Genomic DNA, 26,394 nt, shown 5'->3' with positions numbered 1-26,394 from the left:
AATAAGACTAATAAGAATTATCAAAGACTTTTCTTTAAATTTAAAAGAAATTAACTCGAAAGAAATTTATTCTACTATTCAACACTAGAATTTTCGTTCAACAAATTCTGATTTTATTTTTTATTAAGTTTTTTAATCAATAGATAAAGTAGCAATTATAATAATAAAATTAAAATTTAATTTGAGTAATCAATACCAGAAAAATTATCTAAAACAGAATAGCATTCAGAGTTAATGGAAAATTAGTCGAGGGATGTATTCTTTGTAAACGTAGGTTCACTGGATTAATTCTACTTGACTAAATTCACTTAAACAACAAAAAAAAGGAAAAAATGATAAAAAGGCGGGGAAAATCCTTAACTTTTTTAGTTTTACATTAATAATTAACAATAATTTTACACAATTGGTTTCAAATTAATCTGTGACTAGTTTTATTATTGTTGCAAACTTCAATAATTTATCCCCAGCTAAACTATCACTTGTTACAATGAATTTGTTAAAATTCGATGGTTAATGGCTTATAAATTAACGATAGATCATGCAAATTGATGAAAACAATAGATATAAAAATTAGGTCCTAGCCGATTGATTCTAAATTGGTCATTTTAAATTTAAGCATCACACTACATTTATGGCTTAATTAAAATTAGGGATAAAATTATTAAGTATTAGTTTGTATTGTTACTCTTTAATTAATAATAGCTTGTTTCGGACATCTATACATTAATACTCTTAATAAAATTATCTCAGAACGTTCAAAGCTACGCATTTGATTTGGACTTGCAGTTTTATTAATTTACTTATTAAAGACTTACCTTATATTATTAAATTAGTAGCCGTATACTTAAATTTTTAAAATTATAGATTGTTGGTTGATTGTAAGAAATAACGTGAGCTTGTCAAAGTCGTGATATCTAATTCTGCGAAACTGTCAAAGTTTCTTATTCATTATGATAAGGGGGTTTATTTATTTTAAAAAAATAAAATTAAAAAAAAATAAATTTATTCTAAATAATTCTATTTTGCCATAAACTAATTTACCACATTATAATATATTTAACTCATTACAATAAATATTTAAAATATCAATTCATTAAATTATAGTATGAGTATTTAATTAGTTTGAAAATTAAAATCTAAAAGAAAGATCAATTCAATATCGAGATATTTATATCTATTCAAATTATCCACAACTAGCTTTTAATTATCCTTTATTTTAATTTTTACATCAAATTTCATACACAAAAGAAAATTGTGAAATTCAAAAATGTCAATTGATAGTTATTTTCAATTAACTTTTTATCTTGTTTCAAAATATGTTGATTCAATTTATCCAAAATCTTCTGGATTTAAAATTATTCAAACAACAGATGAAAATAAATTAAAACAATTAGAAATATATTTTAAAGAAGAAAAATTTTTGATATTAAGTTTTACAGAAATTAGTAATGTTCAATCATTAGTTAATTTATTAAATCTTGATGGTAGATTAGATAATGCTTTAATAAATTGGGAATGGTTTGATTTAGATGAAATTAAATTTCCAATAAAAGGAGTAGAAGATTTATCAAAAGATTTAGTTGAAAAATTTAATAAGAAATTTAGATTAATTGTTGATGATGAAAAATTAAGTTCAATATTTGATGATCCAACTAAATCAAAAAATATTAATACTGGTCCAATAATAGAAGAACATACAGATACTGAAAATGATGCAAGATCTCCAACTCCTGAAGTTCCATATAATCCATCAAATCCAATAATATCTGGTGGTAACCCTTCTGCTCCAGCTGCAAATAATTCAGCTTTTAAACAAAATAGACCATCAGATATGCCAGATTTTGAAGATGAATATGAAATTAAAGATCCTGGTGCTCCAACTCATGATACTTTAGGTCATTCAAATTTACCACCAATTGGGGCTGATGATTTAAATCCTCCAGGTATACCGTCAAATCCAACTTTAAGAGGTTATTTGGATCCTTTACAACCTCCAAATAGTTCTGGTGGAGATGGAATGTATCCAACTTCAAATCATCCAATTTTTGGATCACAACAAGGTGGAAATAGTGGTAGAAGAGGAGTACCACCAGGTGCAAGATTTGATGATCCTTATTCAGAAGATAATTTAGATAATTTGGGTCAAGGTTTACCACTGAATCTTAGAGGTCCAAGTGGTGGTCCGTTTTATCCAAATCAAGGTCCAGGTGGTGGTAATTTTGGAAATTTTGGTCCTCCAGGTCTTTAGAGTAAAATCTCTTTTGTATAATTTATATAGCAAAAATTTAAAATAAAAAATAAGTTACAATGAATTCTTTGTTTTTTTGAACACCTTTTTCATAGCTTTTGTCGTCAGAATGAGTATCTTAAAGAGAAATTCTCTACATTCAAAATCAAATGAATACATACATAATACAAATTTTATACATTAAAAAAGATCCAACAAAAAAACAAACAAAAATTCAGAATTCTTAATGGTTGGAATAAACCTTCTTTTTAATTATTGACTTTTTTGTTTCATTAAAACTTCGGAAAAATGTAAATATGGTTGTTTTAAAAGAGTCTAATAGGACGACTGTTAGACTGAAATTAGTAAATGCTTGAAACAAACAAAAATCGTAAAAATTCGCCTAGGGCAAGACTTTTTTATGTGGAAGCTTCAAAAATGTTGATTGCATTAATAGGTGGTACAAGAACATTACTTATTAATCCCAATATCAGTATCACAATTCAAAGAACGGATAAACGACTGTTTAATCAAAATTAAAAATCCAGAGAAGATTATACATTTAGTAAATGTTTATCCACTTGTTCGAAAGTCGTCCTTGAGTTTGACTTCAATGCAATTGACTTGCAAAAATAAATTTTGGGTCAGTGAACCTGATCAGACAGCTGAAACTATGAGTATTTCAACCATAATATTATGAAAATCAAATGCCATAAATCAAATTTATCCTAAGATGAATATGACTTTGATGAACATCCAACAGAAATCTCATTGCCTCTTTTTAATCATTTTTGGAAATTGAAACCTTAACGAGCTTATGGACTATAATCATAAAAACGGGGCTATAAAAACATTTAAAGGCCACAAGAATCACCATATCTTTTAACATTCAAATCCTAGCGATATTAAATACAATTCATATTGTATAAATCGTAAATAAAATTCGAACTCTAAAAAGTAACATTCTTGATTTCTTTTCAGGATGAAAAAAAAAAACCTGAAGAATATTATTCTTTAATCAATTTGGTAAACTTTGGACCTTTATGACCATGTCCTCAATGCATACATGGAACTTCATCGTATATACCTGTCGCTCTTGGAACGCTTTTTTTCACTTTTGAAAAACAAATTTTTAAAAAGAAAAAGTGGTAATAGTTGAATTCTAAAGTTTTTTTTTTGTTTATTTCGCTAACTTATCTCATATTTATAATCTTCACTTAAAATCAATACTTTAATTTGTTTTTGGAGATTCTATACATTTGAGTCAAATATTATTTTTGCGTCACTTGGGTCTTCTCTAAATTTTATTCTCAAAGATCACTCTGTTTAAATTGTAGTATCAAAAGTTGAACTCATTAGTACAACAAATTTTTTATAAAATTAAACTTGACTGTGAGCTTTCTTTTCATTATTAAAAAGCAGTGTAGAAGAAACAATCTTTAGAGACAATAAAATAAATACACGATACACAAGAAATATACATTAAAAAAGGTATTGCTAGCACCTTTCCAAAAAATCATATTTTACATCGATGATATCATTATCATGGGTCCACTTTTTAATGAAATTTTAATAAAACCTAGCAATTAATCATTGACAAATTCATAAATTTATTCGTAGATAAAGATATGAAAACTTCATCAATCATAAATTGCAATCAAATGCCATAATTCAAACTCTTCAATTGATGAATTTGACTCTAATGAACATCAAACTTAAATTTTATTCCAGTATATTAATAAACATATTCGGCAACTTCCCATTTGTAAAAGCATACCTACATGATATCTGATCAGTTTCATGAATACCTGCCACAAACGGGCTTTGGTACATCAAGCTCTCAAAAAAATCAAAAATTTGGGAACATCGCTTAACGCAACATTAAATTTTAAACTCCAAACCCATTGAAAATTGATCCATTTGGACAAACACTGTAAGTCAATTTAGTAACTTAATTTTATCACAATTTCCTTAACACGTAAACTCCCAAAAATGACCAATATTGAGTTGAAATCAAGTCCTAACAATGTTAAATACAATCTAGGTTGTACCAATCGCAAATAAAACTCAATTCCTTGAACAACACGTCTCAATTTTTATCCTGACTAACGGAAAAAATTGTAAAGCTTTATCCAATTATATTGACCACTTCTGGAAATTTTACAAAAACATAAGTTGTAATATATATGGATGATATCTTAATACATAGCAATTCAATAGAAGAACATAACACTTTGAACAAATTATGTGATGTGCTTGTTGAGGAAGAATTACAGGTTAGCGTAAAAAAACTTAAGCTATTCTAAAATTCAACTAAATTTATTGGTTTTGAGCCTTTAACCCCTACAAATTTTTTCCATGTTTATGACAAAAGTTTTTCAAATCACTGAAAAATTAAGGAAGTTTAGTTTTAAAATTAATTCGCGCACATAGGGTTAGATTAGTTTCTCTGAAAGCACTTAAGTACTTTATATTGATCGTATAATATTTTTGCAAAGATTAATCATGTCTTCAATGTAAGTGTTTTTGAACTCTTGATGACTGAATTTAAAAACTCTTATAGATCAGCACGGTTTTGCCAAAATAGACCAACTACTTTTAATTTTTTTGGTTTCAAAATCAAGCTTAATTAAATTCAAAGGTTTAAAAAAATATACAAACTTCTCGTGTTTCAGCGTTGCTTAGTCACCTTTAGAATCTAAATACAAGAAAATTTAGCTTATAACCCATTCGTCCTTTTTTTAATATCTTATATGGTATAAAATATACAAATGCATCTGATAAAAATTACACTGGGGTACGGATGTTGAAATAAATCACGAGATAACTTTTTACGACATGCTCTTTCTTGAGACAAAAGATTAAATTTGTTTTAAGATGCAGATGAGATAAATATATAAATTTATCTACAACATTTTGCAACCATCAAAGAAATAATGTCAGAAGAAGAAGAATTTGATATCGCAACTTCATTAGTAGCCAAACTGGATGATGAGTCAAGTGAAGAACTATCTGAAAGCTCTGACGAAGAAGGAGATTACCAAGATGAAATAATATCACTGGATGAAGAAGAAAAAAAACTGAAAGAACCACCGAAAAAGAAAACCAAATTAAATAATTCAGAAGCTGCATTTCCAAGTCTAGAGTTATCAGATGATGAGAACGAAGCTGAAGATGATAATAAAATAAGTTCATATTTTGCAACAAACAACCCAACAGCTAAAAAAGCCAAAAATGGTTCATTTGCATCTTTTGGATTATCAAAATTCATTTTAACAAACATTGCCAAAAAGGGATATAGACAACCAACACCAATTCAAAGAAAATCGATCCCATTGATCATAGATAATAGAGATGTTGTGGGGATGGCACGTACTGGTTCAGGTAAAACAGCAGCTTTTGTATTACCTTTAATTGAAAAATTAAAAACTCGTAGTACAAGTGGAGTAAGAGCAGTTATATTATCACCATCAAGAGAATTAGCATTACAAACATATAAACAAGTTAAAGAATTCAGTCATGGAACTAATTTACAATCTATCGTATTAATTGGTGGGAATTCATTAGAAGAAGATTTTGGTAAAATGATGAGTAAACCTGATATAATTGTTTGTACACCTGGTAGATTTTTACATTTAAAAGTTGAAATGCAATATGATTTGGGGAGTGTTCAATATATAGTATTTGATGAAGCTGATAGATTATTTGAAATGGGATTTGCAGAACAATTAAATGAATTATTATTAGCATTACCACCAAATAGACAATCGTTGTTGTTTTCAGCCACATTACCAAGATCATTAGTTGATTTTGCAAAAGCAGGATTAAGTAACCCAGTATTGGTACGATTAGACGCGGAATCGAAGATATCAGAAAATTTACAAATGGCGTATTTTACAACCAAAAGAAATGAAAGAGAAGCAAATTTATTATACATACTACAAGAAGTCATTAAAATGCCTTTAGGTACACAAGAAGAAATTAAAAAATTAGTAGCTATGGATAAAAGACAAATAGACGATAGTGATGATGAAGATGAAGATGGGAAGAAGAAAAAGTATAAATTCAAAAAGGAGAGAATGCCTTCAGCTAATCAATTACCATCAGAACAATCAACAATCATATTCGTGCCCACCAAACATCATGTTGAATATGTCACAAAACTTTTAAGAGACGCTGGATATTTAGTATCTTACATTTATGGTACATTAGATCAACATGCGAGAAAAAATCAATTATATTTATTCAAAATAGGTCTCACCAAGATCCTCGTGGTTACAGATGTTGCAGCAAGAGGTATTGATATACCCGTTTTAGCAAATGTTGTTAATTTCACATTACCAGGATCATCAAAAATTTTCATTCATAGAGTTGGTAGAACAGCAAGGGCTGGTAATAAAGGTTGGGCTTATTCAATTGTCAACTCAAAAGAACTACCATACTTATTAGATTTAGAATTATTCTTAGGTAAAAAAATACTATTAACATCAATGCATGAAGCTAAATGTGAAATGTTACAAAAGAAACAAGGAGATTCATACATACCACCAAGAGTCAATTATACAGAAAGGTTAGTTGTTGGATCAGTACCGAGAATAGATATTGAAACCTTTCAAGAGCTTTATGAAAATTTATTAAGAAACAATTACGAAATAAAAGTATTAAAAGATGTTGCAGCAAAAGGTGAAAAATTATATCATAGAACAAGACAAGCAGCATCACATGAATCTTTAAAGAGAAGCAAAGAAATTATGGAAACTGGTTCATGGGATGATCAACATCTTTTATTTGGAGAAAATTTAGAAAGGAAAAAAGAAGAATTTTTAAATAAATTACAGAATAGAAATGTTAAAGAAACTGTATTTGAATTACGTAAAAAGGGAATTAAAGAAAATGATAGTCTTGCTGAATTTATGCACAAGAGAAGAAGACAGATTGCCCCGATTCAACGGAAAGCCCAAGAACGTCGTGATTTATTACAAAAAGAAAGATTAGCAGGCTTAACTCATGGTATAGAAGATGAAATATTAAAAGCTGATGATGAAAGAAACGGTTACAATCAACAACTGGTCGGTGAAGATGAGTTACAAAATACCTTTGAAGATGGTGATAAAAAGAAATCTTATAGAGATCCACAGTTTTTCATGAGTCATTATGCTCCAGCTTCAGTGATTCAAGACCAACAGTTATCCATAAATTCATCATTTGCAAATGATGCACAAGCAGCAACTTTTGATTTGGATAATGATGATAAATCTCAAAAGAATACACAAGTCATGAAATGGGATAAAAAGAAAGGTAAATACATAAATTCTCAATCAACTGATAAAAGATTCATTATTAGTGAAAATGGTACCAAAATTCCAGCATCTTTCAGATCCGGTAAATTCGATGAATGGAAAAAACAAAGAAACTTTAAACCATCAACATCACTTAATTCATCAACAACATCAGAATCTAATCAAAGATTTAAACATAGGAAACAAAGTACTCCAAAATTACCTGATAAATTTAGAGACGATTATCATAAACAAAAGAAGAAAGTTGAAAAAGCTATGGATTCGGGTATTAATGTTAAAGGATATCATAAACCAGGTCAACAACAAGAAATTAAATCAACTGAACAAATTAGAAAAGCAAGAGCGTTAAAAGAGAAAAGAAGAGCTAAAAATGCTCGTCCAAGTAAAAGAAGGTAATTTAATTTCAATAGTAATATACACAAATAAATTAAAAACTAAACTAATTAATATCTTCCTCTTCCTCCACTACCACGATATGGATGGAATCCACGACTTCTTCCTCTATAACCACCTCTTCCTCTGAAACCTCCAGATGGACCATTTGGTGGCAATCTTTTTGGACCTCTTGGAATATTTGGTCTTGATGAAGCTGGAGCAACATTTGAGGAATCAGGAGAAGCTGATGATCCATTACCTATATCATTACCATTACCATTAAAATGAACATTTGTAGTAGCATTAGCTTGTTCAGTATCTACATCCGCTTGTTGTTGTGGATTAAGTGGTTGTACTGATGGTTGTTGCTCTACAACACCACCTGCTTGAGCTTGTTGAGCTTGTTGAAACATATACCATTGTTGATACCATTTCATATAATCTTGTGGATTCATTTGTTGGAAACCATATTGAGCAGCATAAGGATTATAAAATTGACCTTGTTGAGCTTGTTGAGCTGCAGCGGCTTGTTGTTGTTGCTGTTGTTGTAATGCAACTTGTTGATTATGTTGACCTCTTGGTGCTGCTCTTTTAACTTCCATTGCTTTACCATTAAGAGTTAAATATTTGTTTACACATACTTTATCAACAGCATCTGGTGAACTAAAAGTAATAAATCCAAATCCTCTTGATCTTCCAGTATCTTTATCAATCATTAATTGACAATCAATAATCTCTCCAAATTTTGAGAAAAAGTCATTAAATTCAAATTCAGTAACCATTGGATCAATACCACCAATAAATATTTTACCAACTCTATCTTGATCTTCTCTTGATATAGCTCTTTTTGGATCAATTAGTTTACCATCTAGTTCATGAGTCTGTTTAATAACTGCATCAACTGAAGCTGGATTTTTAAAAGTTAAAAAACCAAACCCTCTTGATCTACCAGTTGCATTATCTTTCATAATTGTGTAATCAATAATTTCACCAAATTTCCCAAAATATGTCAATAAACCTTCCTCTGTTGTATCCCAATTAAGACCACCAATAAACATTTTACCACCTGAATCAGCTACTGTATTTTGTTGAACTGGAGGAGGAGGCGGTGGCATCTGAGTAGACAATTGAGGCATCTGTGGCATTTGAGACATTCCAGCAGCAAATTGAGCATATTGAGCTGGATCAAAATTAAATTGAGGTGGAACTGGCATTTGATTTGTTGAAGCAGCATCATTACTTCCAGCAGTAGCAGCTACTGAATCATTTTGATCTGGATCTGATGGTGGTGGTGGTGGAATTGATTCAGTTTGACTTGAATCATGTGTTGAAGTAATTGGTGGAGGTAAAGGTATTGTCAGAACCTCAGGGGTGGAATTTAATTGTTGTTCTAATTGACTTTGTTTTGGACCTTCATCTTTAGCATCATTTGTCGCTTCTTCTTTAACTTCATTTGTATCCTTTTCATCATCTCCATATAAGTCTTCGAAAAGAGCTTCATCGTCATCTAAATTCGACATTATTTCTTTTAATATAATTTATAAACTTTCTTTGTCAAATATACGTTTAAGTTACGAAACTAAACAGGTACAAACTAAACACTGGGGAAAAATTAGGGTAAATATGAATTGAAATTGTTATTATAAGGATTTGATAAGTTTATTAAGGAAATAAACACACTATGTATAAATTATACAAAATATACCTATTTGAAAAACTATTAAATGTACTCTCAAAATCTCAATCAGTCAAGTTGAAATCTTCTTAAATCCTAAAATATATAAACAAAAACTTAATTTATGAAAAGTTATTTGAATAAAATCAAGTGATAACACCTGTAGAAGTTAGTATTTGTTGGAGTAGATTATTTAATGATGTATAGCTGAAAATCTAAAATTATTTTTGACAACCAGAAAAGTTAATAAAAAGGAGAAATGCAAAAAGTAGTGTAAAAGACAAAAAGGTGATTTAAATTACGAATGCGTTTAATTTGGAACTAGATATGAAATTAAAATATTAATTGGAATCTATACAGTGTCTGTTTTCTTTAACTTCTTTCTAAAAAGTAATTTTCCATTATTTGATGACTTTGATTGAAGGGCTATTTTATTGCCAAGTTGACTATTATCCTTTTCGTTATTTCTCAAATTTAAGGTTTCTATTTCTTCAATTAATTCATCAACAGTACTTTTATGATCCAAGATTTGGTTATTTAATTGATAAATGATTTTTTCAATTTTTGTTATAGTCTCCAAATTTAAAGAATTAGCTAATTTTAAGGGCATTAGTTGAGAAATCAATTTTGCTTCCAAATTCTTGATATTTGATAATTTTGAATTTAATTTATTTTTAGTTTCTAATTTTGAAATCTCCAATGGTCTATTTCTTAAAAATTTTAAGTTCTTGGTTGATCCTTGTTCCAATGATTTTAATTGAGTAAACAATTTATCAATTTTTACTCTTTCATTTTGATTTGATACTACCGTTGAGTTTAATGATTCAGTTTCCTCTTCTATTTGTTTTAAGTAATGTAACTTGTTTTTGTATTGTAAAGTATCATATTTCAAATTTGATATATCTGATAATTTGAAATAAGAACTACCTGGTGTTGCAGAGTGTTCCGCGACAAAGTCACCTAATAAGTCAACATTCATTTCCAAAATTTCAACATTACCATCAGTTTCCAACATCATTTCTCTGATTTTATTTTCAACTTGATTATCGGTTTTAGGTATTGACTTACTATAACCATCAAATATTAAAAACTGGACAGGATCAATTGGCCATTCTTCTTCCTCTTCGTCTTCTTCCACTTCATGACCTTGTACTTGCTCAATTTCTTTTTTAGTTTGAGCTATTTCTTCCTCGGCATCATAATCATCATCATCATCATCATCATCAGGTATTTCAATTTCTTCAATATCATTTTTGCTTATATTGACAAATGAATCAAATTTATCCAAGTTCTTCTCAAATTGAGATTTTTCCTCTTCCTCTTCATCATCAAATGACCCTGTTTGATCTTGATTTTGTTCACCATATGACTTTTCTAAATAACTATCTTCTGCTGATACCTCTTCAAATTCATCTGCTTCCTCATCGAATTCGTTTTCATCGTCTTCATTATCATTTTCGTCATCAAAATTTTCTTCTTCAGCTTCTTCCTCTGAAGAAAATTTGTCAGAAAATTCAGTTGTTGGTGTTTTGGGATTACTAAATTGTGCAAATGGAGACGGTTCATTTGCTTTTTTTAAATTGTCAAATGGTGAGCCAAATGTTTGAGGTTTTTGAAATTGACCAAAAGGTGATGAATTGGTAGTTGTCTCATGCTTGTTGAATCCAGAAAATGAAGTTGAACTGGAGGATTGTGATTGTGATTGTGATTGTGATTGTGATTGTGATTGTGATTGTGATTGTGATTGTGATTGTGATTGAAATTGCGGTTGTGATTGTGGTGGAGGCTGTTCAACTTGTGATAATGGTGGTGGTGATCTAAAAGATTTTGAGAAAGTTTCAGGGGTTGGCTCTTTTGAAGTCTCTACTGATTCTGCAAATGGAGTTGATTTAGTTAATGTGCCCATTGTAGTTTTTGGAAGTGGTTTTGATCCTCCAAAAATTGAAGTAGCTGTAGTTGATTTGTTATCTCCAAATATCGAATTTGTTGCTGTAGATTTATTGTCTCCAAAAATTGATTTTGGTTGTTGATTCGAATTATTATTACCAAGCAGAGCAAAAGGTGATGGTGAAGAATTATTAGAATTGCCTAACCTTGCAAATGGCGATGATTTAGTGTCAGTGTTAGTGGTGTTTGTATTACCAAATTTGGCAAATCCTGATACTTTAGTTTGAGGTTGTGATGACTGATTTCCAAAACTTGTTGAACCAAATGAGGTTTTACCAAATCCTGTTGAACCAAACCCACCTGATGAGCCAAAAGCTGTTGAGCCAAACCCAGTGGAACCAAATCCACCTGCTTGTTGTGTTGTCGTTGTAGTTGATAACTCTGATTTAGTTGATACTGATGATCCAAAACCGGTGGCTCCAAATGCTGATTTTTGTGTTTGTGATTCATTTGAAGTGGTAGTTTGTGGTTGAGATTTGAACACATCTGCAGTAGTGGACCCAAATGGATTACTTTTAGTTTGAAACGGATTCTGTGGTTGCGCTTGATTTTCCTCAGCTGCTTTGGCTTCTTCCACTTTTTCATTTGAGACAGGTGCATCTATTTCATCTACGTTTGAAGCATCCAAAGCTCTCTGTAACGATAACTCATCATTCAAAATCCCCAGTTTATGATATACTAACCAACTTTTCAATTTCCCATTGCTTAATAAAGTATATATTTTAGGTAATACATTACCGGAAACTTCTTCAACTCCAACACATGGATTAATAATTTTTTCATCATTACCTTTTAAGAAAACTGCAAATCCTAAAGGTGATACATCATCACCTGTGTCTTCATCGATTGGGAAATTAGCTCTATTTGAGTCTTCACTTGGACTCATAACTTCTAAGTTTTTATCAGATTTTAAATAATCTAATATTCCTATTTCTGTAGATATTGACGATGTTATAAACGTCAAATCATTTTTGGGTAGCCAATTATTTATAGTTGATGTATAATAAGTTAATGATCTAAATCCTGAGCCGAAAGGAGGTGCAATATCAATTTGATATGGTGTATATGACTTCGACTCTTTATCAAATTTCAATAAAAAAGTTCTTGAGTCATGACAATCAGGTTCAGCAGTTATAGAGTCATATATCAACAACAAAAACTCATTTTGTAATACTATGATATCTTTCAATTCATGTTCTTTTAATTCTTCAATAGTATCTTCAGAAAGATTGACTGATCCGTTGGATAATTTGAACTTTGAATTCGACGTCAAATGGTATAGTGGATAGCCATTGAACCAAGTATATGCTGATACTTTTATTTGGATTTCGTCTGAGTTATGATACAAGTTGTGATCTGAATCCAATGCTAGATATGTTGTAGAACTTATTGGTTTAAAACTTATAAATTTGTGACTATCATTTAATGTATTGAACGTGTAGTCTTTATTTTGAATCTGATGTAAGGACAAGGTTTGGATTTTTCCATCATTCAATAAACATAATGTAGAGTCAACAAAAAACAATTGAGTAATTTTAACATTATTAATTTCTCCTAATACTTTGTATTCGTCTTGAACTGAATTTTCAATTGACAAAAATTTTAAGGTGTTGTAATTTGAAACTGCAGCAATTTTGGACTCATTATGAATGGAGAGTAAATTTAATGTATTTTTGCTGAATTCATCACTATTTAAATTAAATTGATCCTCAAACACTTGATATTCATTGGAGCTAGCTTTAAATCCAAAATCTTCTGATATTACTTCTTCAATTGCATCCATATTCTCTCTTTCGGATTTTTCTAATTATGAATAGCTACTTAATCTGACTGTTATAAATGATTTTTAAGTAGTGTGACCTATTGTATTAATTAGTAGATTGATTGCAATTGACAGAATTAATTTAGTTTAATATTTAATTAATACTATCTAAATTTATTTTTTGTATAAGAATTTTGTAAAGTGAATAATTTAATATCACAAAAATCATTTTTCTCTCTACAATATTGATAGATAGATCAGAAAAACCATTGTACCAAAGGGAATAGATAATCATGAGAATCTAAGAATATTACCATACCTTATAGGATCCTGTGTAAAGAGAATGAAACATTTGAAAACAGTATGAAAACTCCAGACAAATCAAGAAAAGTGAAATTTCACTATGCATTTATTACTAAAAAGGAATAACAACATTTGATAAATTGTATTAAAAGTATTATCATCTCTAGTAATGTTGACTACCAATGTTTATTGATTGGGTTACGCAATTTAATTTAACGAAAGGAATTTTAGGTGAGTAAACTACTAATTTTCAAAAGTAAATTATGGTATTCCACAATGAAGATTCAAAACTTTGATTTTATAAAGACGTATTAATTATAACAATCGATTCTTACTTTATCTACTAGACTATCAATATTTAATCATGAAATAATAATTGTGAAATATTTGAATCGTGAAAGAACCAAAATTTACAACGGTGCGGCTTTCTTTAAACGCGTTAGATCAATAAAAAAACTAAAAAATATTTATTATCATAGATCAAAATTTAACAAAAAAGGTAAACAAAAACCTTTTAAATTTTACAACCAATTATACAAATACTTGAATGCAACCAACGACAACAGCATCTAATGTACCGACAATTACATTTTACAATTATGTTTCAGATATTATTAGATCAATTCATATGGATGAAAGTGTGATTTTTAGAAATGACGAGTTACTTAATTCTTTTATAAACAAAAGTAATCCAGACTTAATTTATATACTAAAATGCACGGATGATGATTCTTTTCAGGTACTCAACAATTTGGCTACCATTGTACCAAACCAGCTAATTCTGTTGACACTAATCATTAAAGGTAAAGGAATTTTGAATGAAGAGGTTTCATTAAAGTCACAATTAAATATTATCAATCTACCCATTAACTCAAAAAATGTTGCCAACAATTCAATAGATACGATAAAACTGACTATAAATTTAGGATTATTGCCATATTATGAATTAACCAATGGATCAAATGAAGATTCATCAAATACAATTAAAAAGTTCAGAGAATTATCATCGTCATTACAATCACTTAGCATACAACCTCCAGATCTAATAATTTCAACGCATCCTAAAATTAAACAATTATTAAATTCAAACGATTCAAGAATTGAAGGACTTAATGATATGGCATTTTTTAATGAGTTAACTTCAATAACTAACGATTGGATAAAACAAATACAAAGCATTACTAAAATAAATCATAAATCCAAAAGTCTACAAGAAGAAATTGAATTTTGGAACTCTATTGATTCAGCGATATCGTTAATTCAAAAACAAATGAAAAGTCCAGAAGTTGAAAAAACATTGGAAATACTAAATCAAGCTAAAAGATTTCACGTTATTTTAAGTTTTGAAAATGATACTGGTTTAAATGATATACAAAAAATTTCAATCACAAAAAATTCATTCTTAAAAGACATACCAATGAAAGAATTGATTGACATAGATGAAGAAGTGAATTTTTCAAAAATTTATGGGGCAGTTTCGGATTTATTTTACCACTTGAAACAAAAAATGGGATTGTTGTCCGTTTCAGATGCTGTTGAAATGACTAATCTACTATTAAACGATCTGGTAATTAAATTTAAAAATGCATATTCTCAATTGAAAATAATGTCTGTTCCATACAGTAAATTTCAACACGTAATACAAGAAAGTTTTGATATCATTCAGTTAGTAGAGGAAAATGTAAAATACATACTGAATATGCTTCGAGAGTTAGCAAGAAAGAAACAAGAAAAAGTAAGATCAATAATACATCAAACAAATTTGACCAATCTTATCGCACGATTGTCAGAGGTTAAGCAATTAAGAAATAATTATGAGAACCTTAAGACTAGTTTGCTGAACACCTTACAAGGAGAAGAAAAAAATAGGTACATTCTGGACCTTTATGAAGCATATGGTACCTATCTTTTATCAATTAATGCTGCCGATTTTTCAGATGAAGCTCAAAAAAATTGGCTCATGAATGAAAGTTCATACATGAAAATTTACAATTCAGTTTTCACTTACTGGTTCACAAAAATAAATTTATATTTTGACAATGCTAAACTGTTTTCTGATTATTTAAACATTTTCAATAAATTTTTCCCAAATCGAAAGTATGATTCAAATTTCATGCCCATAAATGATACTTACAAATTAAAATTTTTGGAATTTGCATTAGCAGAAATTCAAATATTAAAAGATTCTGCTACTACAACTATTAATGATGATTACGAAAAAATTATTATTTACACAGAACTAACCTACAAAATTCAATTTTATACAGAAAATTTACAAAGGATATTAGGTAATGATTGGCTAAATTATTCAATTGGTCAAAAGATTGACACAATCACTAAAAGTTTGTTGACAACCATCAATTCCAATTTAGCATTTGAAAGTTGGATTTCGAAAATTGTTGATTTGACACCAATGAAAAAATCAGGTGTTATTATTAAAGTTTTAAACAAAGATGGAAAATATAACGTCACTTTAAATGTCGATTTCTCAATATTTAACACCGCAGAGAGTATATATGCCTTGGAATCATTAGGTTTTAAATTCCCGATCAGTCTCAAGTTGGCCCAAAAAAAGAATTTGATGTTACTTAATATGGCTTATGATATTGCTGATCAAATAACTTCATTTAATAAAATTTTTCAAGCAACTCCAGAAAAATTATTGAATTATATTCCAGACTCAATTGAAGATCTAATTGAATTGATATTACTGATTTCTAATATTACGTGGTCTCACTTATCTGATGCCATAGATTTAATAAATCAAAATGATGCTTTATTACTTAGTAGTGAAAACTTAATTGAAATACAATCAATTAGACAATTGCAGAAATTAAACGAAAGTTTAACTCAGATAAATGCTCAATTGACAGACTTACAGAATTTTCATAATTTTATCAAAAAGCAATACCACAAATTACAACTTTGTTTTTATGATTATGAGGTTATCCGACTAATAATGAGGACTATTGAACGAAAATTTGAAATATCAAGTTTGGGAAAGTCGGGATTTAAAGTAGTTCAAAGTGTTAATGATGAAATAAAATTAATTTTAGCAAGCAGATTAGAAACTCAATTAAAAATTTTTACAAATAATTTAGATCCCATAGCTCAAAAGTTGGAAATTGTCGAACTTGAAGGTTATCAAGTTAAGTTTGAAAAGATAACTCATCAAATAATAATCGTAGATGGTTCTTTAGAGATCAGTCCAAACTTGGTTGACGGCAAAAATCAATTGTATTCAATTATCAATCAGTTAATGAAAATAGTTGCACAACAGAAATACATCTCGTTGAATAGAACTTATTCAGATATTTTGTCAGTTGAAATAGCTAATAATGCGTGCAATAACGTGGTAGATCAAATTACAATATGTTACGATGAAGCTCAAGCATACTTGATAAGGTGGAAAACTTTTCAGACAATTTTAGTGTTGGACACTTTTGAGAATTTATTTGTTGATGATCTAAGCAAGTCATTTGATATTTTGAAGGAATGTTGTGGTTACGAAAAGCTCTTAGATGAACCTGAAAAACATATAGGTGGTTTAATCCTCATTGATACGAAACAAATTCAAGCCAAAAGCTCAATTTTGTATGCTTCATTCAAAAAATCTATTCTCATCGAATTTTCAAAACTATTTACTAAGGAGGTTAAACTATTTAGCAATGAACTTTTACAAATGAGATCAGTACTTGAGAAACCACTAAGATTCCATTACGAAGTAAGTCAAGTGATCAAATATATTGGAAAAATATTTGATGGAAGAAACAAAGTTGAAATTTGGGATAATTTATTAACATCATTTTCAACAATACAGAATTATTTGACAAAACAAAAATTCGAATTTCCAGAAAACTGGTTATTTATTGATCAATTAGACTTAGATCTTTCCAAGGTGAAAGTATTACTAGAAGAGAAACAAGTTTTGATTTTGAAAAACTTAGAATTTTTGTCAGCCAGTCTAAGATCAGAATTCAAAGAGTCAACAAGTTCTTTAGTGAAATTAAAGGAAGATTGGAACATTAGCAGACCAATCTCTGGTGAATTAAATCCCGCCGAAGCGTTAAATTTGTTAAATAAATTTTACAACAAGCATGAAGAGTTAGTCTCCTATATAACTATTATATCTAATATTGCAAGTGAGTTGAGAATTGAAGATTTGAGTTTCAATAATTCTTTGAAAACATTAGACGATATTAAAAATTTAAAAAAAGTTTGGGCCTCAGTAAATTCGTTTTGGGAAGATTTAGAAAAATTGAAATGTATTACATGGTCTGACTTAGAACCCTTACTGTTACGTAAAGAATTGAATGAAATTCTAATATCTATTAAGAACTTACCTTTTAGTATGCGGCAATATTCAGCTATAAATGAAATTCAAAATTTGATAAAAAATAATTTAAATGATCATTCAACAATTGTTGATTTGAAGGGTGCTTCATTAAAAGAAAGACATTGGAGTAAATTATTTGACCAACTTGGTCTAAAAGTCAATAAAGAAATAACACTTGGTGATGTTTGGAATCTCAACCTAGCACTAAATATTCAATTTGTTACCGAAATTTTAGAGCAAGCAAGAAATGAGAAAACAATTGAAGAAAGCTTGACAAAGATCGAGGAAAACTGGTCAGAGACTTATTTCGAATTATTCAATTTCGAAAACAAATGTAGGTTAGTGAAAAAATGGGAAAAGTTATTTGATCAAATTGAAAGAGATTTAGATACAATAAATTTAATGAAGAAATCAACTTATCTGAGCAATTTTGAAAGAAAAATTTTGGAAATTGAAAACAAACTAAATTCACTAAATATGATTTTAGATTCATGGGTTGATGCACAATCAGAATGGATTCAATTGGATGGAGTATTTGGAAATGAAAATAATGAAGTCAAAAATTTACTACCTATTGAATATTCAAGATTTATGAATCTAAGTTTTGAGTTCATGACACTTTTAAAAAGGATATATAAATTTGATAAAGTCATTGAGATAATTCAAATAACTGACTTGCAAACATTAATGGTGAGATTTTTGAAAACTTTATCTACAATTCAAATTTCATTATCAGAATATCTAGAAAAACAAAGAGATTTATTCCCAAGGTTTTTCTTTCTTGGAAATGAAGATTTACTAGAATTAATTGGAGCTTCAAATGATGTTAGTAGGATTAACAGGCACATTAAGAAAATGTTCATTGGTGTTGGTGAACTTAAATTTGATCAAGATAGTCATTCAATAGTTGGTGTGATCAGTGCAGAAGGTGAAACACTTCAATTCGTTGAAAAGGTGTCACTAATCGAGTATACAATGCTCCATGAATGGCTTACACAATTGGAGATCCAAATCAAAAATTCTTTAATTGATTCATTCAGCAAGAATTATCCAAAATGGTCCAGTATAGTTGAAAATCTTGATGAAAACAAGCTTATGAAATTGTTGGATGAAGTACCTGGTCAATTATCTATTTTAATTTTGCAGGTGATGTTTACGGATCAAGTTGAAAATGATTTGGTTAAAAATTATGAAAATAACATAAAATCCGTGCTTCAAATCCTTCCAAGTATTTTGAGAACTACAAAATCTACTTTATTACAGAAAATCGTTCAAAACATGATTATTGAAATTTTGCATCAATTAGATACCATCAATCAACTTGAATCATCAGATTTAAATCTTATTTGGCAAGTTCAACAAAAATTCTATCATAGTGGGAGAAAAGTAATTATGAGACAAGCACGTTGTGAATTCGAATATGGTTTTGAATATTTGGGTGTGACTGAAAAATTAGCTTATACTCCATTAATTAATAACTGTTACTTAACAATGACTCAAGCATTAGCCTTAAAATTAGGTGGATCTCCAAAAGGACCTGCTGGTACAGGTAAAACAGAATCTATCAAAGCATTAGGTCATAATTTGGGAAAAATGGTTATTGTATTCAATTGTGATGAAAAATTTGAATTTGATTCAATGGGTAGAATATTTCTTGGATTATGTAGAGTTGGAGCATGGGGTTGTTTTGATGAATTTAATAGATTAGATGATCATAATTTAAGTGCAGTTTCTACACAAATAGAAACCATTCAATCTGGATTGAAAAATGTCGAAGAAGTGATTCAACTATCAAGTAGGGATTGTAAAGTTAACTCAGAAACAGCTTTATTTGTTACTATGAATCCAGGTTATGTTGGGCGAAATGAATTGCCTGAGAATTTAAGAAAATTATTCAGAAGCTTTTGGATGTCAAAGCCAGACATTCAAATAATAGTGGAAGTCTTACTATCTTCTCAATCTTTCAATTGCTCGAAAGAATTGTCTCAAGTAATCTACAAATTTTTCAGAGATATATCATTAAACTCCACAGAACAAAAGCATTATGATTTTGGATTGAGGGCAATAAAATCCGTAATTAATTTGTGTGGTAAATTGATACGAGATCTGGTTGCAGTTGATTCAACCAAAGAAAGTGAGATTGTGTTACAAAGTATCGAACAAATGATATTACCTAAATTAGTTAGTTCCGACTTGAAATTATTTGAATCGTTGCAATCAAAATATTTTCCAAATATAATGAAGCCTCATGGTGATGCAACTACCTTATTGTATCAGCTTGCAGAAAATCTTAAATTGGATGGATTAGTTGAAGGCTCGGCTTTTATGAAAAAGTGTTTGCAGTTGATCAACATTCAAGCTTCAAATCACGGTATTATGTTAGTAGGTGAGTCTGGCTCAGGAAAATCAACTGTTTTAAAAATGGTAATGAGGACCTTATCCAGTGTTGATGAAGTAGAGCATTTGCCAATTTTCATTGATCCAAAAGTCATGTCAAAAGAACATTTATTTGGTAAATTTGATAGTCTTACCAAACAATGGACTGATGGTCTTTTCACGAGTCATTTGAGAAAAATTATTGACAATGCAAGAGGTGAATTAAAAAAAAGAATTTGGATTGTGTTTGATGGAGATATTGATCCAATTTGGGCTGAAAATCTAAACAGTGTTTTAGACAATAATAAAGTTTATACTTTGCCAACTGGAGAAAGATTAGTGTTGCCTCCAAATGTCACCATTGTATTTGAAACTAACAGTTCGGAATATACTACTCCTGCAACAATTAGTAGATGTGGAATGATTTGGTTTGATGAATCTTTAGTACCTTTGGAACATCTACATCAAAAAATGATGTTTAACTTGATGAATCACCTTCTGCAAATTAATGACGAAAATGGTAGACTAATACAAACAATGAGATTGCAAAATCAACTAGTTGATCAAATGAAGGAGATTTTAACGTCATCATTAATGGAAGAATTGTTTGTTGAAAGTACTAAATTGAATCATATTATGTTATATCTGTTTCAAAGGGCTAGTTCATTTTTGGAAGCTATGTTGAAAACGTTTATTGACAGATTAGTAAGCATTGAAGTAACTATAGACACCTTAAATTTCGATTTTAAGAAGTATGCTGCTATGTCCATAATTAAATCCTTAGTTTGGTCTTTCGCCGGTGATTGCAATATTAAAGAAAAGTCGGATTTTGCAAAAATTGTCTCATCTAATAACGCCTTCATGTTCCTACATATTCCTAATGGTGATATATTAGATTATGATATTAGTCTTCCTGATTGTGAATGGTTTGATATTAATTTAAAAGTCGAAGTATTAGATTTACATCCACATGAGATAAATAATCCAAATATTATTGTTCCAACAATTGATACACTCAAACATGAAGATCTTATCTACTCGATGCTTAAGCAACACACATCAATACTTCTTTGTGGTCCACCTGGTTCGGGTAAAACGATGACTTTATTAAAAGCACTCACAAAAGCTAAAAATTTGGAAATGCTTGCACTTAATTTTTCAAAAGAAAGTACATCCAAGTCACTAATTGATGCAATAGAAAATTCATGTCAATATGTAAAAGCAAATGGTAAATTAAAATTACGTCCTAAATCTACAGGTAGATGGTTAGTGGTGTTTTGTGATGAAATTAATCTACCAAAGTTAGATGGTTATGGTTCACAAAATATAATTTCCTTAATTAATCAAATGATCAAATTCAATGGGTTTTGGAGAACGAAAGATATGCAATGGGTTACATTGGAGAATATTCAATTTGTTGGAGCATGTAATTCACCAAAAGATCCAGGTAGACATGATTTAAGCTCAAGATTTTTACGTCATGTATCGTTGATAATGGTTGATTATCCTGGTAAGAATTCATTATTTCAAATTTATCAAACGTTTAACAATGCTATTTTCAAATGTGCTCCTGATTTAAAACCGTTTATTACGAATACAACTCATGCAAGTATAGAAATTTATGAAGTTTCAAAATCACACTTTTCTTCCAAAGCTCCTCATTATGTATATTCTCCTCGTGAGTTAACTAGGTGGTGTAAAGGTTTATTTAATGCTTTACAAAGCGATAATTATGATGACTTACACAAGTTTTTACGATTATGGTATCACGAAGGTTTGAGATTATTTCATGATAGACTTTCTAATGAAGATGATAAAAATTGGACCAAAAATTTATTTCACGATAATGCCAGAAAACTTTTCCCAAGTATCAATCTTAGTGATTGTTTCAAAACCCCAATTTTTTTTAGTGATTGGTTAAGTTTGAAGTTTCAATCTGTTGATGAACATTCTTTAAGGACTTTTGTCAAAGAAAGACTAAGGGTATATAGTGAGGAAGAAAATACTACAAATCTAATTTTACATGAAGATATGTTAGACCATATATTGCGTATTGATAGAGTGCTTAAGCAATCTCAAGGTCATATGATATTAATAGGTCCAAGCTCGAGTGGGAAATCCACACTTTCAAAATTCGTCGCTTGGATTAATGGTTTAAAAGTTGTTCAACTAAATGTCAGAACTGGATATACAATAGATACTTTTGATGATACTTTGAGACAATTGTTGTTACGATGTGCAGATGGTGAGAAAATTTGTTTATTGATTGATGAATCAAGCATAGTAGAAGCTTCATTTGTTGAAAGAATGAATATATTATTAGCTAATGCAGAGATACCTGGATTATTTGAAGGTGATTCGCACCAGTTATTAATGAAGAAATGTTTAGAAAAATCCCAATCTCAAGGATTAGCACTTGAGTCGGAAAGAGAGTTAAATAATTGGTTTACTGAACAACTATCACAGAATTTACATGTTATTTTCACAATTGGAGAAACTCCCACAGGTGCAAGTGGTAATGTTATATCATCCCCCGCTTTATTTAATAGATGTGTTTTGAGTTGGATGGGAGATTGGTCAGACAGTTGTTTACAAGAGATTGCTTCTAGTGAGTTGAATAAGGTACCTCTCGATGCTTCACCAATGGAAATTGTATCAGGTTCTACAATTGATCATAAAGAAGGAATTGTATCATATATGATTTATGTTCATCGTAATAGTCTAGAAACAGCTACAACTTTTCCAAAAGAGTTTTTAACACTACTAAATACTTTTATTGAATTATACAAACAGAAACAAGTAGAATACGAGGAAAATCAAAGACATGTTATTATTGGTTTAAATAAACTTCGTGAATCGATGATACAAATAGATAAGTTAAAAGCTGATCTTGCCACTAAGGAGCAAGCTTTACAAGTTAAATCTAATGAAGCTAGATTAATGCTAAACACAATGTTACTTGATCAAAATGAAGCTGAAAGAAAACAAGAATTTTCAATAGAAACTCAAGCAGAATTAGAAAAACAAGAAATTGAAATAAGAAAAAGACGAGAGTATGTCTTGAATGAATTGAGATATGTAGAACCGGCAGTTCTTGAAGCTCAAAGAGGGGTTCAAAATATTAAGAAGCAACATCTTACTGAAATCAGAAGTATGATTAACCCTCCAAATGGAGTTAAATTGACTATGGAATCTGTTTGTATCATTTTAGGTTATAATGTTTCAAATTGGAAAGAAGTTCAATCAGTAGTTAGAAGTGATGATTTTATCGCAAATATTGTTAATTTTGATTGTGAGACTCAATTACCACCAGAATTACGTGAATACATGGAACAGGTATATTTATCAAGAGATGACTTCACATTTGAAGCTGTACATAGAGCAAGTAAGGCATGCGGTCCTTTGCTAGAATGGGTAAGAGCTCAATTGGCATATTCGAAAATTCTAAAAGATGTTGGACCATTACGTGAAGAAGTTCGTCACCTAGAGAAGCAAACTTTGAAAACAAAAGCTCAATTAATTGCAATTGATGAGATGATTCAGGAATTAGATAAAAAGATAGAAGAATGTAAAAATGGTTATAGTGAATTAATAAGAGAAAGTGAAAGAATTAGAATCGATTCAGATGTTGTCAAACAAAAATTAGACAGAAGTGTGAAATTAATTAAGAATCTTGAAACGGAAAGAAATAGATGGAAAAAGTCAATTGTATCATTTGAAAAACAAAATAGTCAATTAGTTGGAAATGTTTTGCTATGTGCGTCGTATCTTACATATGCTAGTAAATTTGATGAAAAAAGACGTGAATTGTTGATGCAAGATTGGAGTCAGCAATTGAAGAAATTAGGAATATTCTTTGATTCAGCATTATCTGTTTCAAACTTTACATTTAAGAGAGAAGATATCAAGCATTGGGTTGAAATTGGACTGGTGAACGATGAAACATTTACTTCAAATATACTTGCAATTGAGAAAAATCAAAATCCAATTTTAATAGATCCAAATAGCACAATTGTTAATTTAATCCAAAAAAATAATTCGAACAGAATGATCACTAGAACAAGTTTTAAAAACTCAAATTTTATGAGTAATTTAGAAAATTCATTGAGATTCGGTGGAATGTTGATTGTCGAAGATTGTGAATATTATAATCCAATATTAGATAATTTGTTTAGACTGGGTGTACAAAAATTAGGAGGAAGAATGGTTATTAAACTTGAAGAGCAAATGGTTGACTATAATCCAAGTTTCAAATTAATCATGTGTACTAAACGATCTACATTAGAATTATCAGATTTTGTCAAGGCTCGTACTACAACTGTTAATTTTGCCGTCACTAGTGGTAATTTAGAAAACATTGCTTTGAATATTGCACTCAAAAAATCAGACCCTGAATTAGAAAGTCAAAGATCAGAATTGGTTTTTAGCAAAAGTGATTTGGTTTATCGTATAGAAAATTTGGAAGATGATTTGTTACAATCATTAAATACCACTACTGAAAATATAGTTGATGATGATAAAGTATTAAATACTTTGGAATTCTTGAAGAAAGAAGGTAACGAGTTGAGTGAAAAATTAAACAACGCAGAAAGTATAATATTAAATGTTAATCAAGTGAGGGAGAAATACAAAGAGTTGGCATATCAAACTACTAAAGTTTTTGAAATTTTACACGTTTTAGAAAACATTTCCACATTCTATCATATATCATTGAGTAAATTCATTAGCATTTACAAATCTGTTATTGAATCTGAAGACTTGGACAAGATTGAATTGTTAATTGCTTCTTTATATGCAAATGCGTTTGAAGTTGTAGCTCCATCATTAACTAAGGAAAGTAGTTTAATTTTGGCTGTATTACTATCAATATTTTTGAATATTTTTAAATATGGAGAGAATTATGCAAAGAATATTAAAATGCTATTATCTGGTAATTTTGATGAAGGTAATTTTTTAAGTGATTGTTCTATCGTATCAGAACCTGAATTATCGTTTAATGACTTGGTTGAGCAGAATTTGGGCAATGAATTGTTAAATCAATTTTCCTTTTTAAAAGAAAAGTATACTTCAAAATCATTAGTGAATCATTTAATTACAAATGTGGCTGCTAAAGACTATAATTTGGGACAATTGCTTACTACAAATAATAAATTTATCATAATTTCTCCTCAAGATTATGATGCTACTTTCAAAATTATGGATTGTGCCATAAAAGATGATAAAACTTCAGTGGTAATCGCAATGGGCGCTAAAGAAAGTACAAAACTCGTTGATCAGCAATTAGAGGTTGCTACGAATTCGCCAGTATGGCTTGTTATTGAAAATGTTCAAATGTCCCCTAGTTGGCTTATTAGATTAGAATCATTAAATTTTCAACTACACAAAGATTCAAAATTATTTTTAACATGTAATGAAACATCAATTATTCCACCTACGTTAATAGCTACTAGTCAAGTTCTTCATTTTGCAAATGATAGATCATTCAACAATAACTTTTTAGAAACATTCAAACTCATACAATCAAAGTATTTGAAAGGTGCTATACACTTGCATATTTTTGTGTTGTATACTTGGTTTCATAGAATATTGATGGAAAGTGGTAAATACTGTCCTTACACTTTCAGCAAAAAGTATGATCTAAATGAGTCTGATTTCATCTGTGGTGTTTATATTATTGACAAAATATTAAGTGATGTCACAGAGGATGAATCGTTAGTTCAATGGAAGGAAATTACATTTATGGTGTGTGTGATAGTTTATGGTGGTAAAATTGATGAACCAAAAGATCAAGAATATATCAAAAGATTGGCTTCCTCGTTATTTACAAAAGGTTCACTAGATCTGGACTTCAAGTTAGTTGAAACTCTTCATTTACCAGAGGGAAATAATATTGATAATTATATTAAATGGATAAATGAATTACCAGACGAATTGTCTATTACATGGCTAGGATTAGACAGCAGCATTAAAGAATCTTTAGATGAGAAAATGGCCGAAAATGTAATAAAGCAAGTTTCAAAATTATTAGAGCTTATTTGATAGAAAAATAAAATAAATAAAGTTGATCCCAAAAATGTAAACCTATCGTTAATT

The 26,394-nt window shown here is 29.5% G+C and overlaps 5 protein-coding genes across 5 annotated transcripts; 3 read left to right on the top strand and 2 right to left on the bottom strand. All coding sequences in view use genetic code 12, as the record gives it.

The window, feature by feature from the left end:
- Positions 1-1,267: 1,267 nt before the first annotated feature.
- Positions 1,268-2,248, top strand: KGF54_003697 (uncharacterized protein; the record flags this gene model as incomplete). Its single annotated transcript, XM_051764313.1, has 1 exon — positions 1,268-2,248. The coding sequence occupies one exon, from the start codon at positions 1,268-1,270 to the stop codon at positions 2,246-2,248; it is 981 nt and encodes a 326-aa protein (XP_051619757.1).
- Positions 2,249-5,163: 2,915 nt separating this feature from the next.
- KGF54_003696 (putative ATP-dependent RNA helicase) lies at positions 5,164-7,923 on the top strand (the record flags this gene model as incomplete). The annotated part of the gene is made up of 1 exon (XM_051764312.1): positions 5,164-7,923. The coding sequence occupies one exon, from the start codon at positions 5,164-5,166 to the stop codon at positions 7,921-7,923; it is 2,760 nt and encodes a 919-aa protein (XP_051619756.1).
- Positions 7,924-7,970: 47 nt separating this feature from the next.
- KGF54_003695 (uncharacterized protein) lies at positions 7,971-9,422 on the bottom strand (the record flags this gene model as incomplete). Its single annotated transcript, XM_051764311.1, has 1 exon — positions 7,971-9,422. One exon carries the CDS (start codon positions 9,420-9,422, stop codon positions 7,971-7,973), a length of 1,452 nt encoding a protein of 483 aa, XP_051619755.1.
- Positions 9,423-9,929: 507 nt separating this feature from the next.
- On the bottom strand, positions 9,930-13,307 carry NUP159 (FG-nucleoporin; the record flags this gene model as incomplete). Its single annotated transcript, XM_051764310.1, has 1 exon — positions 9,930-13,307. The coding sequence occupies one exon, from the start codon at positions 13,305-13,307 to the stop codon at positions 9,930-9,932; it is 3,378 nt and encodes a 1,125-aa protein (XP_051619754.1).
- An 829-nt stretch (positions 13,308-14,136) lies between these two features.
- DYN1 (dynein heavy chain) lies at positions 14,137-26,340 on the top strand (the record flags this gene model as incomplete). Its single annotated transcript, XM_051764309.1, has 1 exon — positions 14,137-26,340. One exon carries the CDS (start codon positions 14,137-14,139, stop codon positions 26,338-26,340), a length of 12,204 nt encoding a protein of 4,067 aa, XP_051619753.1.
- Positions 26,341-26,394: the final 54 nt, after the last annotated feature.

The sequence above is a fragment of the Candida jiufengensis genome (assembly GCF_024610255.1).
Source record: "Candida jiufengensis strain CBS 10846 chromosome Unknown scaffold2, whole genome shotgun sequence".
Classification (NCBI taxonomy): domain Eukaryota; kingdom Fungi; phylum Ascomycota; class Pichiomycetes; order Serinales; family Debaryomycetaceae; genus Lodderomyces; species Lodderomyces jiufengensis.
Note: the sequence above shows the minus strand (reverse complement) of the source record. Positions and strands in the feature narration are given on the sequence as shown.